At 34.5% G+C, this 15,610-nt stretch overlaps 3 protein-coding genes and 1 non-coding gene across 5 annotated transcripts; 1 reads left to right on the top strand and 3 right to left on the bottom strand.

Annotated features, from left to right (window-relative positions):
* Positions 1-600: 600 nt before the first annotated feature.
* On the bottom strand, positions 601-11,358 carry LOC114727808 (ubiquitin-conjugating enzyme E2-17 kDa-like). 2 transcript variants are annotated; one of them, XM_028914562.1, is made up of 5 exons: positions 11,349-11,358; positions 3,991-4,060; positions 2,877-3,004; positions 1,546-1,650; positions 866-1,031 (listed from the first exon to the last, which is right to left on the bottom strand). In XM_028914562.1, exons 2-5 carry the CDS (start codon positions 4,058-4,060, stop codon positions 888-890), a joined length of 447 nt encoding a protein of 148 aa, XP_028770395.1. In that variant the 5' UTR covers positions 11,349-11,358; the 3' UTR covers positions 866-887. The 2 variants fall into 2 exon arrangements, with proteins under 2 accessions (XP_028770394.1, XP_028770395.1); XM_028914561.1 differs by lacking the exon at positions 11,349-11,358 and having other exon boundaries at positions 601-1,031; positions 3,991-4,105.
* Positions 6,847-10,275, bottom strand: LOC114727807 (NDR1/HIN1-like protein 13). The gene is made up of 2 exons (XM_028914560.1): positions 9,075-10,275; positions 6,847-7,292 (listed from the first exon to the last, which is right to left on the bottom strand). Exons 1-2 carry the CDS (start codon positions 9,800-9,802, stop codon positions 7,277-7,279), a joined length of 744 nt encoding a protein of 247 aa, XP_028770393.1. The 5' UTR covers positions 9,803-10,275; the 3' UTR covers positions 6,847-7,276.
* Positions 11,359-12,947: 1,589 nt separating the features above from the next.
* TRNAM-CAU (transfer RNA methionine (anticodon CAU)) lies at positions 12,948-13,019 on the top strand. Its single transcript has one exon. It is a non-coding gene; the product is annotated as a tRNA-Met (tRNA).
* Positions 13,020-13,620: 601 nt separating this feature from the next.
* On the bottom strand, positions 13,621-14,862 carry LOC114727833 (uncharacterized). The gene is made up of 4 exons (XM_028914603.1): positions 14,297-14,862; positions 14,008-14,037; positions 13,848-13,934; positions 13,621-13,708 (listed from the first exon to the last, which is right to left on the bottom strand). The coding sequence occupies exons 1-4, from the start codon at positions 14,410-14,412 to the stop codon at positions 13,621-13,623; spliced, it is 321 nt and encodes a 106-aa protein (XP_028770436.1). The 5' UTR covers positions 14,413-14,862.
* Positions 14,863-15,610: the final 748 nt, after the last annotated feature.

Below are 15,610 nucleotides of genomic sequence, written 5' to 3' on the forward strand. Positions count from 1 at the left end.
AATATGAGATCCACTTAGCTAATTGGGAAGAGATTAAGAAAATTACTGAATTATTTAATTATAACATATGTTATATTATCTCTCTAAAATACTTGTGTGGATGATTATATTATATATCACTTTATAAATGAAACAAATTAATTTAAAAAATAATAAATATAAGTAGTTTAAAATAATTTAATAACTTTTTTTTTAAAATTAGACAACTGAGTATAAATATCACACTAAAACTCACTTTCCATGCCGACCTGTCCATTCCCCGCTGATATCACGTGAAATGCAGTTATAGACGCTCACTTCAAATTCTTTCTGCAATATTTTTTTCTCTGTTTTTTTTTTTTTGGGGTTGGGGGGGGGGGGGGGGAGGGACCGTGCATTGAAAATTCCATCAGGGAGCACTTGTTCTGACCTCACCATTTAGCTAAAGTCTCATGTTTTGCAAGCCAACTTTTGGACCTTTGATCAACCTTCAACTAGAGGAGAAGGGGAGGTTGATGAGGGATAAATGTCTTGCCTTTCATTGTTAGTTGTTTTTTGCTTTGTTTGTATCCAGTCTTCATTCAAAAACAGAAAATTCCATCAGGGGCCCCCAGTGAGGCGTAACAGCAAATAGACAAGGCAGTACGGGTGGGATTTTGGCCATTAAGGACTACAGCTGTTTATATGACAGAGAGACTACAATCAGCTACAGAAATTTCACAGCACCACAGACGAAATTTCATACGGACGAAGTAAAGCTTGTGAGGCTTTCACAGCTAAGGCAAATTCTAAGAACCTATCCTCAAATTGTCTAAAGCAGAAAGCAGAAGATAGATCGTTGGATTATACAATTATTACACTTTTAACAACAAATGGAAGGAAAAAGCCCTATCACGCCTTCCAATATGTTAGCCCATGGCATACTTCTGAGTCCAGCTCCTGGCAGTGGTCTCATACTTGGCCCTGTCTGTCTTGTACATGTGAGCAATTTCTGGCACCAAAGGATCATCTGGGTTTGGATCCGTCAAGAGGGAGCAAATCGAAAGCAAGACCTGAAAAAGGAAACAGAAACCCTTCCCACCCACTTAAAAAACAGCAATGATTCAAGACAGATGAGGATTGCAACCATGCTTTTCAATTCATATGCTTCACAACTTTATCTTGTCAGCCAAAACAGAATAATCCCTAACCGATATGTCCTTTTCTTTTCGTTTCTTTTCTTTTTTCCTTTCCTTTTTAAATTACACCAGAATATTTAAGCTTTGACCTCGATTCACATCCCACCCCACTTCTCCCATCTTAGCTAGCCTCTGGTCATAAGCTCAGAGCGCTCAGATGTGTTTCTTTTAACTCACGAGATTTGTTATTATTTGTATTTCCACAACTGGACATCTAAGAAGTAAGATTGACAAACAAGTGTACCAGATGCAAACGTAGCTAACTCCTAAGTCATCACTAAAATATTGCACTGTGATTTAAGAATCATGGGGTATGTTGGACAAAATTTTCCCAGCAGAAGTGGCATGCATTAATCGTTTATGTTTAAATTAAGCATGGTGTCGGAACCTTAGATATAGTCAAAGCAGGGCTCCACTGCTCCTTTAAGATATCAAGACAAATACTGCCATTGCTGTTGATATTTGGGTGGAAAACTTTGGTTCTGAAAGCAACCTGCAAGGACAGCCAAAAAAAAAAAAAGGCAGAAAAAGAAGAGTTAAAATTTGAGCATACATGTTCTTCCCGAAAAAAAAAAGAGGTTATTGCGAATCCAGGTCCAATAATATAAGAGCAAGTTGTTAAGAAGTTCTGATCCATTTCCAGAGCGAAGAAGAGGTTTCAAGGATAAAGGCTCGTGAAAACTACATTATGAATGAGACATTATAAAGTCTTAAATGCCAAGTGAAACGAGTTGATCAAACGAACTAAGATATTAGACATAAAAATAGAAAACTTCAGTTGTCTGTGTCGAGTAATCTGTTAAGTTAGAAATCTTAAAGAATCAACTGTTCATTATTATCCGAGAGTCAAAGATTCTATTACTGCTAAGGAATCTATCAACCATCCTTTGTCATTAACTCTTGTAGTTAATTTTGATTCTTTTGGTTTGTCTCTATTTTCAGAGTAACATAATTAAGAGATGAGAGGCTGCCATCAACGAGCCTTTCCTTTCGTTATATTTCCGTCTTCATCCTGAAGTAGACAGCTTCTTCCTTCTTTTAAATGATATTAGAAGGATTCTTTTTGTCTTTTTATTCGAAAAAGCTGTAGAGTTTTGCAAAGATGACAGCCATCCCATCACTTAACCAGTATTTGTCAAGATCCAAAGATCACTCGTATGGCAATCTATTTGTTTATGGTACATGCTTTTATTAATCGTATCAATTAGCATAGTACATACACCTTTTGATGCAAAATATCTCATCAAACTTAGCAAACACAATTTCATGATTTCATCAGCTTCAAATCTATGAGAAATTTATAACCCTTTTATTAAGATCAGGGTAAAATATAAACTTAATTCAGTCATTAGAAACTGCAGTATATTAAATATTCAAATCATAGCATTTGAATTGATATGTGTTCATGGACATCCAAGAAAGCTACTGGAGTACGAGTTAGCATTCATCACCAGGAATAATCCATCGCTTGGCATTAACATTTCAATCAAGATACTCGAGTGAAAAACAAGGAAAATAAACTGCGTAGTAAAAGAAGGATGAAAGGAAAAATGAAGTATTAAAAAAACATCAGCATGCAATAAAAAAGTAGTCACACAAATAGCAAATACAATCATTCCAAATAAAGGTTTCAGAGAATAAGATAATCTACATCCACTATGTCCCAAGCACACAAGATGCAAACTGTGAAGCTTGTATTTTTATGGACCAGGGCAATACCTTAGGTGGCTTGAATGGGTAATCAGGAGGAAAATGAATGGTGACTAGAAAAACACCCCCAGCATACGGGCTATCAGGGGGGCCCATTATCGTTGCTTGCCAGTGAAACATATCCTCTGCCACAGGGCCTGGGCAAGTGATGAACAAAGCATAATGAAATGAACTTAATCAATATAATATATTATAACAGATACAAGAATGCGCTTCAAATAAATTTTCCAAATTTTCATACTGAAACCCGAACTTTAGACCTACTTGTTTGTTAAAATCAGAAATGGAATATTGTATCAGTGATATTTAGTGTGAATTCTAGTCAGCCAAGCCCTATCACTATGGAAAATTAAAGGAATATTTGCCTAAAATTGGCCCCTATTTCAAGATAACTATCATAAACCCGAAGGAGTTGAGAAAAATCTCAATTGGAAAAAATGATTTAAGAAGTAAATTGAATAATAATATCCTAAAAGCTATAAGATTCAGTGTACGAAAAACCTTGACCCTAATAGCCATGATCAAATGGAGGGAAACGGAGTTTAATTCAAAAAAGGTGGCGAAAACTCAGGTCAGCTAATCACAACTTGAACATCTCAATAGTCAATTACCTTTGGCGAAACTATTCAACGCTTAGAAAAATGTCTCACAAAATCCCACTTTTGACAAAAATCTTGTGAAAGCCATTATAAAGGTTGAGAAATTTACAAGCCATCATATACTTCATTCATGGGTTATATATCTAGATTCGCACAGACACATATCAAAACGAGAAAAACATCCGATAAAATCACATACAACGTATTCACTCCATTTCCCATGACATTGGCGGGATAATTGTCGGCTTAATGTCCGCTCCAGTTTTGAATATCTAGTTTTCCAATATGTTATTAGGCAAGGTTTTCATAAGCATCGTCACTGTTGGTTTGTAATAGAAACACCGACAGCTAATATTGTCAAATGAAAATATAAATAAATAAATAAACACAACAAATAGACCCGCATCCATAAAATTTCCAGAAATCGCAGATCGGGTCCTGTAGGAAGCCTAAAAACTACTTAAACAGGAAAAACAACAAAAAACAGGGCTAAGAAAGGGGATTTGGTGGAAACAAATTGATACCAGCACTGCAAGAGGTAGGAGGGTCTTTCTGGAGGTCTTTGAGCTCCTTCAAGATCCGCTTGGAAGCCATTTGAGTAGTTCCGCCGAAGAAAAGAAGTCTTCGTTTCGATCTAAAGACGGGAATGAAGAACGAGGAAAAATGGGGTTGCTTTCTGAAATAAACAAATGAGGGCGAGAAATCAACTTGAAGAAATGACGACGGAAAAAGGAAGCGATTAATGTCTTTTACGTATTGATAAAAACTGAGGTCCCTTTCCGCTTTTATGAACCGTGGTTGTGATTTGTGAATAGCTTGTTCCTATCTTTTTAAGCGAATATTAGTTTATAGGCCCTGAAAATTTACAACTTCTTCTAAAGAAAAGTCTTTATAGTTAGCAAATTAAGAATTAATCCCTACAAATTAAGATGTTGGCCTAGTTGGCCCATATTATTAGTGAAATTTTAATCACCTATCCTCCATGAGTCCATATCTATCAATGTTAACTAATATACCATGTGACAAACTAGGATTGATGTAATGTGGTCTTTTAATATTGGGAAAAAAATCAATATTATTAATTTATGTAAGAACTTGAAGCTTTCGTTTGAATCGCACTTCTTACATTTCTCAACCTTAATTTGTAGGTGATTGTGTATAAATGACAATGGCATGATCAATGATGATGATGTTTTAAAACATTGTAATTGCCATCTTAGCTTTTCTTTTTGTTTCTCTTCTTTTATTTTTATTTTTATATAACCATCTCAGCTTTTCTAAAACATTGTAATTGCCTCGTATTATAACCTAATGACATGAATATAATGTCCTCCTATAAGTGCGAGGTTACATGTTTAATGTCACTTATTATCCCACATATGTTAGAATCTATCACACTTTTTATATACACACACAGAGACTAGAATCTATTACTCTTATAGTGAAAAAAAATCCTATTTTCACTAATTCAATTTTGGATTTACAATATGATTCTTGTCATTAACTATTTGCTAAATTAGCCCATTCAACACTGGGACCTTGTCCTCATGGCCCAACTAGCCTCCTCAAGGTTTGTTTTGATGTCTCTAGCTGCTAACAACCTTTTTTTTTTTTTTTTAAATCATAGATTGGTCTTATCCATAATTTTGGGCAAGTTCATAGGAATGGAACCCTCATCAACACAACTGGTTTGCTTGAGACTTATGCAGAAGCCTAATGAGAGGTCTTTACTTTAGAAAAGCTCAACCGTGGTCAGTGATAACCATGGCCACCCAAGCTTTTAACTCGTTGCTTATAATCCAAACCAGAAGCCGCTATGATTGGCAATGAAGACCTTGCCATTTTGTTTCATAATTATTAGGTATGATTCTTCTTTGATTTTTTTTTTTTGGCCTTTTATGTGGGTGCCTTATGTATGATACCTATTGTTATTTGTTATCATCCAAACTGGTGATTGAACTGTTCAAACTACTCAATAATATTCCTGCATTATTGTTATACATGTGGTCGGGAATATATAAAATTGATGCCCCAACCAATTATTCATCTCCCCATACTCTTCTTTTCATATTAGCTTCTTTTTTTTCTTTTGAATTCAAATGCAGGTACTAACAACGTAAAGTTATAAGTGGAATTAAACTTGTTGTTTTGCACTTATAAGAAAATTTTCATACTATTAAATTACAAAACCGTTGGCTTCTCTTCATATTAGTTAAGTTTATATTTGAGCAGCTTGTGTACAATTATCACTAATTAGTTGTCTGGACCTACTCCTCATTGTTACAGGGATTTGAATATCAGTTATTTAAATTTGAACAATTTATATATTTTTCATGAAATTATACCCCTAATGCATACGCTACAAGTTTTTAGTGATCCTTAGGAAACGTTATTATCATAATGGTACTGAACATGAGCAAGAATATGAAAGAAAGAAAGAGGTGTGATATCATTCTCTAGCCAACCTCTGACCATTTTCTACACACAGGCGGCAGAGGCAGCCTTTCAAGTTGTCTAATTTCCCACCAATCAGAATGCTACGTTGCACCTCAATATTGAAAATTATCATATGCCCTTTTCCCTAACCCACTATGCATCGCACCTAATAAACTTGGTTTAATACATAAAATTTCAACAACAAAAAAGAAGAAGAAGTAATTTTAGTTTATTTTTAAAAACGAAAAGACGGTGAAGTATGGTAGATAATACTCCTCTGGTCTTTAATGTAAGATCCATTTAACTAATTTGATTAGATTAAGAAAGTTAGGTAAGTTAGTTAATTATAAAAAATATAACATGTTTTTCTTAAAACATCATAATTATCTTTTTTAATATCCTATCTTCTTCTTCTATTTGATTATGGTTGAGGGAGTATCCATAGGGGTAATTTAGAAAAAATTGATAAATATGAGAAATAAGTCTTATATTTATGATCAAAACTAACTTAAGAATTAGGTATTAAGGACCGGAGGAGTATTCATTAATAATAGTCACCCCCTCCCTTTTCCTTAAATAAGATGAACATCGGACCTGGCTCAGAACATTTGATGATTGAACTAGTAGATAATGTGGACATCTCTCAGAAATATAGTTTACTTAAATTAAATTGTTTGGCCAAAAAATATTTTGAAATTGATTAGTTTAACACATTCATTGAATACACTTCTTGAAATTTTCTCTCTATTTTTCTTTTCCATCCTTTCAATTAAAGACTTTTACAAAAAAATTAACGTGGTATCCTCAAAATAGAGAGAGAATGACAACACATATAGTTTTATTTTTATTATTTCCATATTTTTATTTTAGAAGCACATTCTATATTCTCCGCGAATTAAATTTAACCGAAGAAGAAGAAGAAGAACCCCACCACCGCACAGATCTTTAAGAATACAAGAAGTTCTTCAATTGTAAAATGAGTGATGAATGCTTATCAACAATCCCTTGAGATAAACAAGCAAACGAATAAATTATAATATAAACATTAAATACAATATAATCAATCAATCACCCTGTATAATAAACCCCGTAACAACCCCACTGCACAACCAGAAGAACCAAACAGTACCTTGAATTCCTGCAGATGATACCCTTCTTCTTCTTTGACTGTGACCCTTTTTATCCTTCTCCAAGCAAAGTATTTTACAAACTTATTACTTTCACTTTTGTAAAACACCAAAAAGAACAAGTATGGAATTTTCTTTAGATCTACAATCCCCTTCGGTTCTGATTCTGATTCAGAACTGCTTGTTGCAGAGCAACACGAGGTACTGTAGTAAAACCTTTCACTGTTAAAAAGAAGTAGTGGCCAGCTCACTGTATCTTGATCCTGCGTCCACAAGAAACAAATAACTTCAGAATTGTCATACTTTGCTATCAAAGGAAACAGGGGCTTTCCTTCAAACCCAGTTGGTAGGAGGTTGTCATATCTGATAAGCATAACTCACCAAAGAATTTCTTGTGTGTGTGTGTGCGTGTGCGCTTTTTGGCCTAATTAATATTCAACATATTCAATAAAATTTGATTTCACAAGGGAAAAAAAGATATCTTAAGAGAAATAATTTGTTCGAATCTTTCATCTTCTACTCCCATATCAATAAAGAATTTGACTAAAATGAAAAAAAAGAAGAAGCTTCCTATAAATAAATCTCTTGGCCATTAAATTTTTCTTTCTATTCAAGAAGTCTGGTTATGAAATTACTATAAAAGATAAACTTGTTATCGGGATATTAAATAAATATCTTGAAAGTGATTTATACATCACAATTAAGCATAGGATTATACTTGGCTGTAAATATAATCAAGATCTTCGATGGTCGTAATTTATGAGGAGTGTGTTATAATTTTTTCCATTCAAAATTACAAGTCGAGGTAGTCTTTTTCATTCAAGTTTGTACATAAGAGAGTTTTACAATTTTTCTGCTCAAAATCATACAAAATAATTTTCTCAAGCGAATATTTTGGTAAGTGGGATTCACTGATGTATTTATACAGTCATTTTATCAAGTTCCTAAGGCCTCTTGCACCATCATTTCCTTTAGGATCTGTTTGGTATGAGGAAAAATGAGAGGAGGGGAGGAGAGGAAAAATTTATTAAGTCTGATTTAGAAAATTAAAAAAGTGGGGTTATAAGCTCTTAACTAATTTTCATTACTCTTTTATATTACTTTTTCTCTTTATTAAAATTTCAAAACCCCACTTCTCAAATTTTTTAAGTAGAACTCATTAAAATTTTTCTTTCCCTCCCCTCCGCTCTATTTCTCTCATACCAAACAATGCCTTATGCAAGGGTGCGGTAGCGAAGGCTTTAAAGTGAACATGTAAAAATAGGTCCAAATGAAAAGTCACAATCGCCCAATAGTTTGGTTTCAAATTAGGTGGGTTTGTTCTGTGAAATTTGAACTAAATGAAGCTTGAATAATACTATTTCCAGTCCTATTTATAACAGCTAGTTGACTAATTTGAAAAGATTAAGGAAAGAAGTTAAACTAGTTATTTGTAATAAGTATGTGTTGTCTTTCCTAAAATATCATTATTAATCAAGTATATTAGCTAGAACTATTATTGTTAGAAGAACTATATTGGAAAAAAATGTATAAGTATAAGAGACAAAGTGGATTGAGATTTTATATTTAGAACCAAAATAAAAGTAAAACAAAGTCTTATATTAAAAACCGGAGATAGTATTTGAGAAGACGACCACAGATAATGCAGGATACTTAAGGCTATCCCAAATACTAAAACACCATGCAAAGTCATACAATACAAACTACATGGTTTCTGCTCAAAGAGAATAGTGTAACTAGGAAATTTGGTAGAAAAATAAAGGGAATGGATTTTTTCAAAATAGAGCAGATTCAAATACAGTTATCACATAACTCCAACCTCCATGAAAAATTGATTTATCAACTTTCCCGTTCGTAGTTACCGACATGCACTTTGTTTAGAGGTAAATCTGATCTGCTTACAGGCGCATATATATATTTGTGAATATTTCAATGTATATGATGGTTCTGAATCATATGCTTATAATGGATAAACCGATGGGAAAAGAATTCAGAAAGAGGATAAAAATTTAAGCAAAATTTAAAGCGAAGACAGAATTGTTTACCATTTGAGCAAAGTGATGGTGCATTTGGGCATCGCTCCACCTTCAAGTTTCTTCAATGTCACTTCTCCACACACCACACTGATCCCCACAGTTCCTATCTTTAAGCTCTGCACACTCATCCCCACTCTGGTTTGAACCTCCACACTGGGAACGAACTCTCTGCTTCGAAACTTTCCCCTGAGATTCTTCCCCTCACTATCCAGCAAAATCTGATCCTTCACCCTTGTCTCCGCCTTCAGAAGCGTCACCTCCTTCGCCTTAATCGAGAATGCTGGAATCGTCTTCTCCCCGAGATTCACATTCCCATCGTCCGTCGAAATCCCGAACATCGTCTGGCCGAAATACCACTGGATTTTGCTGTTCGGGTTCTTCACTTCCACCCTCGTCACCGTGCTGGCATCGAGGTACACACCGTCAGTCTTCTGGGTGACGTTTAACCTGTTAACTCGGAAGGACTGGAGATGGAAAACTGGCGGCTGCGGGTCGTAGACGATGTAGATAAGCGAGGCAGCAACGATGAGGGCGACGATGAGGATGAGGATGAATACGCAGAAGACGCAGCAGCACTTCCGGCAATAGCGTCGGCGGCGCTGCTTCTTGGACCGAAGGGAGAGTGGGAGAACGGGTTTTCGAGCTAACGGCGGTCTCGGTTTTGGTTGTTGCGGATTGTTCGGGTCTCGGTAACCTGGTGGCTTCTGAAGCACAGGTTTTAATGGCGGTGAAGCCATTGAGTCCGTTAAGAGTTTGGATTATCGAGGAAACAAATCAGTAAAGTCAATAAGAATTCAGCAGGCGGTAGTGACGGTTATGAAAAGAAAGCAACAGTAGATTATGAAAGGAATGAATGAACGATGATCGAACAGAATCAGAATTTCAGGTTCAAAAGACGCAGAGTTATGGAGAATCAAAATCAAAGCAGAGAGCGATAGTTCTGAGTAAGGGGTGTTTCAGATGGGAATTGGAGAAGAAAACAGAGGATTGATTGGGTGGGAAAGGGAAAGGAGAAAGTGAACGAAACAGGGCAGAGTATGAAGGAGAAGAGAAAGGGAGAGGAGTAATGTGAAAATGGAAGAATACTGAGGAAGAGATAGATCTGAATCTGGGAAAATGAGAGTTGATGATGAGGGAAGAGGATGCTGAGTTGGGTCACGAGAGAATGAGAAGAAGACAAAGGAAGTTCCAGATAGAGAGAGAGAGAGGGAGGGAGGAGAGAATGTTTGCGTATGGAAGAGAGGAGTGCTGAGGATTATAAGGATGGAGATTATCGACTGCCACGTCATGGCGGGAAGCGTTTTAGAGCACATTTTGCATACTCATGCATGCTTCTCCACTGGAAAAAGAAATCGGTTTTTCATTTTGTTAAAATAAATTAACAAAGTATTGATAAATTAGTTCAGAAAAATAATAATATAATAAATAAAATGAGTTTGAGATTTTATAATTAAATACAACTTCTCAATTAATTCTTATATTAAACATAAAAAGCAGTATTATTTTTTTATTTGCATGTCGTTCTTTCCCAAAAACCAAAAAAAAAAGAAGAACAATCATGTTCATGATTATGCAAATGCATGGGTGTTTACATGAGATAGGCTCATATTACACGTTAAGAATAACAGCACTTGTGCCTAATAAATAAGTAGTACTACTTTCTGTTTTAATTATAAAATATTGTTTATAATTTATAAATAAGGTCTTACAATTAAGATTGAAGATAGTATATTGTTATAAATTAAAGAATAAATTTAAAATTTATCACTACACTTTTACCAAAAAAGGTTATTCATACTCATTTTTGTTTAAAAGCAGATTTTTGAAAATAATTATAAAGATTGAAGTACGCAACCTAGTGGCATAAAAAAACCCAAACGGCTCTTTCCAGTGTATCAAAAAGAAAAAACCCCAAACTCCATGTTATTATATTAATAATTTTTTGGTCAGATATATTGATAATTTACTTCATCATTTTTTTTTAATAAGTGATTGCAAATTTTTTTTTTTTTGCGTGCCTTATAATTTCAAAACTACATTGTGTAAACATGCATAGATATACGTAAAAGTCAATTTTTTTTTTGCCGTTAATAGTAATAATGAAATCGATTACATGTTTATATGTTTACTAATATTAATAGTAATATGATCTATATTTAAGTTTTCTAGAAGCATACATATTATTACTTACATGATTAATTCAATAATGAAATTAAGAAAAGCAAACCAGAATTAATTCAATTAAATTATGCCCACCGGCTTCTTTTTGGTCTTTGACATAATTTTTCCTTGTTCTTCACATTTTGTGGACCCAAGCACTGTTGTCAGGATTACGTGTCAAATACACGTGTCATTCGATTTTTTTTTATCTTAAATAAATTAAACACATACATAAGAAATGTATATTTTCACTTTCGTCCTATGGGCATGGGCTTGTAGCAGAATATCAGAAGTATATGGACCCAAAATACCATAGTCTTTCTTCATGTGGCCCTCAATGACATTGTCCCCTCATTCCATGATTTTGGATTAACAAAAATAAATATTTAGTGTCTAATCATATACAAAATTCTAGTTTGGCTTCTTAATTTTATAAATATTTTTTTAATCATCTGATCCTAACATCATTACTATTAATCTCACTAAAATATTGCATTGCTGACATATTATTTTCAAATAGTAAATATTATGGTGACATTTTCTGTTAATAAACTTAATTATATTGGGTTAGGAGAAAAATACTTTATAAAATTGATAAAAAAACCAAATAGGAACGTGTATAAAATTAAATGAGTAAAAGTATTTTTTCCATAGTTTAATTGAGTTTTATTTTATTTCATTTGAAACTTTTTTATTTGAAAAGTAGGAAAAATTAGTATGTGTCCTAAGAAAAGAATCTAATTATTAAAAAGTCTCATAATAAATAAATAAATAAAAAGTTCAAGTATAGGAAATAGCAACACGATTCATGCAAATTAGTTACTAAATTTTTTGGCAATTATATTCTTTTCTTGTAACCTCATAATAATTTTTTAAAAAAATATAAATATAAAATAATTGTGAAGTTGATAAAATAATTTATAAAAAATTACTCATGAATATTTTTTATGAAAAATAAAAAATATTTAATATAATAAAGTATAATCTAATGTCTTGTTTTAAAAAATTGAATATTATATAAAAAAAAAGTTTCCCAATACCTTATTCTTCCAAGAGGAATAAATAATAATGACCCTTATCCAATGCCATGTGGGGACTGCGGAGACTAGAGCGCACAACAGAGCCACATCCTTCGTCTTTTCTTTTTTTTTTTTTTTCCCACCCTCCTGGCTTTTATTTTCCTTCTCCTTTTCTACCAAACTACATTGAATTACCTCTCTTTCCCAAACAAATGAGTTAGAGTTACTTACAGAGCCTTCAAATTTTAATCATCCTACTATCTCAACAAAATTTTTGACTTATTTGAAAACTAAAAACAAGTTGTGAATACATGAAAAGTTTTTAAAATTCCTGATACAATCACGACAGCATGATGAAGATTGTGATTTTTGATGGCGCGCAGACTCAAATTGATTTTTCATATAAGAATAAAGATAAAATAGTTTTTAATTATATATTATTAATTTTTTATTTTTCTACGTTAAGTTATTATGAATTAAACAAACACTAAGATGAATAAAATTTGTTATGAAATATCTTCAATAAAAAAATCTTCCTACTGCACTCATAAACATATAATTCAAACTTTTTCACTTTAATGTAACTTACGCTATACGATATAACGAGATCCAATGATAAAAATTTTCCTAATAAATAAAATAAATTTAGTCTTGTATAGTTTTTTTAAAATTTTATATAGAATTATGAGAGCATATCTCAACAATCAGAGTGGCGCAGCGGAAGCGTGGTGGGCCCATAACCCACAGGTCCCTGGATCGAAACCAGGCTCTGATATGAGAAGGCTTCCTTTTTATTTTTTTTTCCCCTAGGTCCTATTCCCGGTCCCCCACATCACCACAAACCAACAAGATGAGACGAAAATTCAAACACGACAGCACAGAATAAATATGATTTCCATATAAATATGTATGATGTGACTTTATTTTATTTTTTTCCACACACCGGAGTTCACAAGGTTTTGGTAGATCTAGTGGCCAAGAATGCATCACACAATTATGCGGGCAACACTACTTTTTACTGTCGAGGAAAGCAGTCATTGATATGAGAAGTGCTTGTGTGATTAATGTTACGAGCAAAATTGGAAGAGTTTCTGTGAAGGTTTACTAAAGCATTTGCCACATCACAGTGTCTACTTCACAAGCAGTTCGTGATTTGTGAGTCATGTTCCAGAAATAAAACAAATTAAGAGACACCGTAATTTACTAAAAGCATTGTCTTTATGCAATTATGCTTGCCAGGGGTCGTACATCAAGCTTCTTGTTTCAACTGTGAATAGGCATGATATAAAAGCTTGGCCAAGTAATATTAAGAGACAATATAATAAATTATAAAAATCATCACCAAAGAAATTTGCTATGATTTATGCAAAAGTACTTCAGACTGCAAAATCAAACGAGTTCCCAGCTTTCTTGGTTAGACAATAACGAAACCTGACTAAACAATACTTGGAGTCATGGCCAGTTCTGCAAGATAATAATGCACGTCCATGGTGAAACTTCCCCACTAACTGGGAATGTCAATAATAATTCCCATCAAAATAACATCAAAAGCGAAGGGCTTGTTAAACTTTCCTAGAATGTTTATTCGTAAAGTAAAACCAACCCCAGCGGGAGTGTAACAACCTGCTGACCATCATCCTCTCCTCCAGACAGCAGCCAAAGCAGCAATGTTGGCAGCATCACGAGGTTCCTATTCCCAACAAGAAAGATTAGTATCTCCAAACAGATGGAAATAAAAGTTGAGCTGATTCAGTTAAACACACAGTGACGCTTTGTCTACAGCTCTGCTTTCCCTGCACATTCACACTGAATCTTCAGATAAATTTATGCCTACAATACGCATAACAGGCAAAGATTTAGTATTTACAGAGAATATCAGCTTATTTCTCCACATAAGCTTCCACGCGGAAGAAAATAGAACAAAACGCCATCTTATTCAATTACATGACTACCATCTGAAACAAATCAACTCCTCCCCACACAATTTGCAAATGAAATTACAATAGATATATTGAACAACAAAAGGTGAGAAACTAAGAAAATCAAAATCACCTTAAACCACGGCCAATAAATCTCCTTAACTCAGCAGCACATTCTCCTGGACAGCCTAGCTCATGTGAAGGATCAGTCATGGGAGAAAACTGTGCAGACTGAAAGTGTACCTGCATTTGGCTTGTCCCTGTAAGGCTGAGCTAACGGAGATGTTACAAAAGCCATCACATGGGTCTGCCCTAGTTGCACCTCAGATGAAGCATCCTCTCTGCACCAACCCACAAAAACATTTGGCTGCATGAAAAGACGGAAAAAATATGACCAGGTTTGAACAGAGAAGAGTGTGCAAGAGAAAAGAAATTTAATTGCCTGCCAAACTTGATGGTGAGCTTGAGGTAGTCGAAGGGACGGCGACCATCCACTCGAAGCTCCGAAAGCAGAGCTGTTTCCCCGAACTTCTTTTCATTTAATGTCAAATTCAAAGAATTAGCCAACCTCTGCTCCATTTTACTCTAAAAATCAAAATATCAGGAAAAAATTGAATTAGAAAAGTAGTAGAACTTAGAGAGGGAAAAACCAAAAGAGTAAAAGAATGGTTCTCCGGTGAAGGACGTAAAGCCAGAGAAATGAAGTGGTTCTCAGCTCGCGTCTATTCCGGCGTACTTCTGGAGCGTTCACGTATTCTGAGAAAACATGTCCAAAAAATATAATGCATATGTCAATAGACAGGTCAGAATATTATTTGTTTATAAGCATATAGGGGCATGCTTGTGTTGTCACTCTTTTATACGCGAATACTGTATCCGGAATTTACCACAATACTCTTTCGATCCTAAATAAGACTCATTTTCTAATTTACATTACAAAACAAAATGTGCCTTGTATTTAGACGGAGTATTTTATGAAAGGTTCCTCTCTTCAGCTAGAGACATTGCACCAGAAACCAGAACACCGTAAAAAGTGGAGAGGAAGCTGATCAGGCTTACACGATCGAAGACCTAAGGAAGTAATACGAGACTGTGGAAGTGACGTCGTCTGAGCGGGTGAGACGAGACTGAGATTGAGTGAGATTTCTGCCCTTCTGCGCACACGGAGGTCGTCTTGACTCTGAAAGAAAAAGAGCTTATAGAGTTAACGAAGGTGGTCCGTTTTATAAGTAATTTTTTAGTAATTATTTATAGAATACGAGACGAGAGACAAGTATACGAGAAGAGTTGCCTCAACTCATGTAAAAAACGTAATTATAGAAAATTTCTTTAAGCCCTCCCAAACAGGCCCGTTGTCTGCCTGAGGGAAAGCGACTGTCTGAAGCGGAGCCGGAGAGCGGGAGTCACAGATGAGGATGGTGGTGGGCGAGGCGCCAATTAGAAGAGG

Source organism: Neltuma alba, unplaced genomic scaffold, assembly GCF_004799145.2.
Source record: "Neltuma alba isolate B1F8T4 unplaced genomic scaffold, ASM479914v2 tig00012508_pilon, whole genome shotgun sequence".
Lineage (NCBI taxonomy): Eukaryota > Viridiplantae > Streptophyta > Magnoliopsida > Fabales > Fabaceae > Neltuma > Neltuma alba.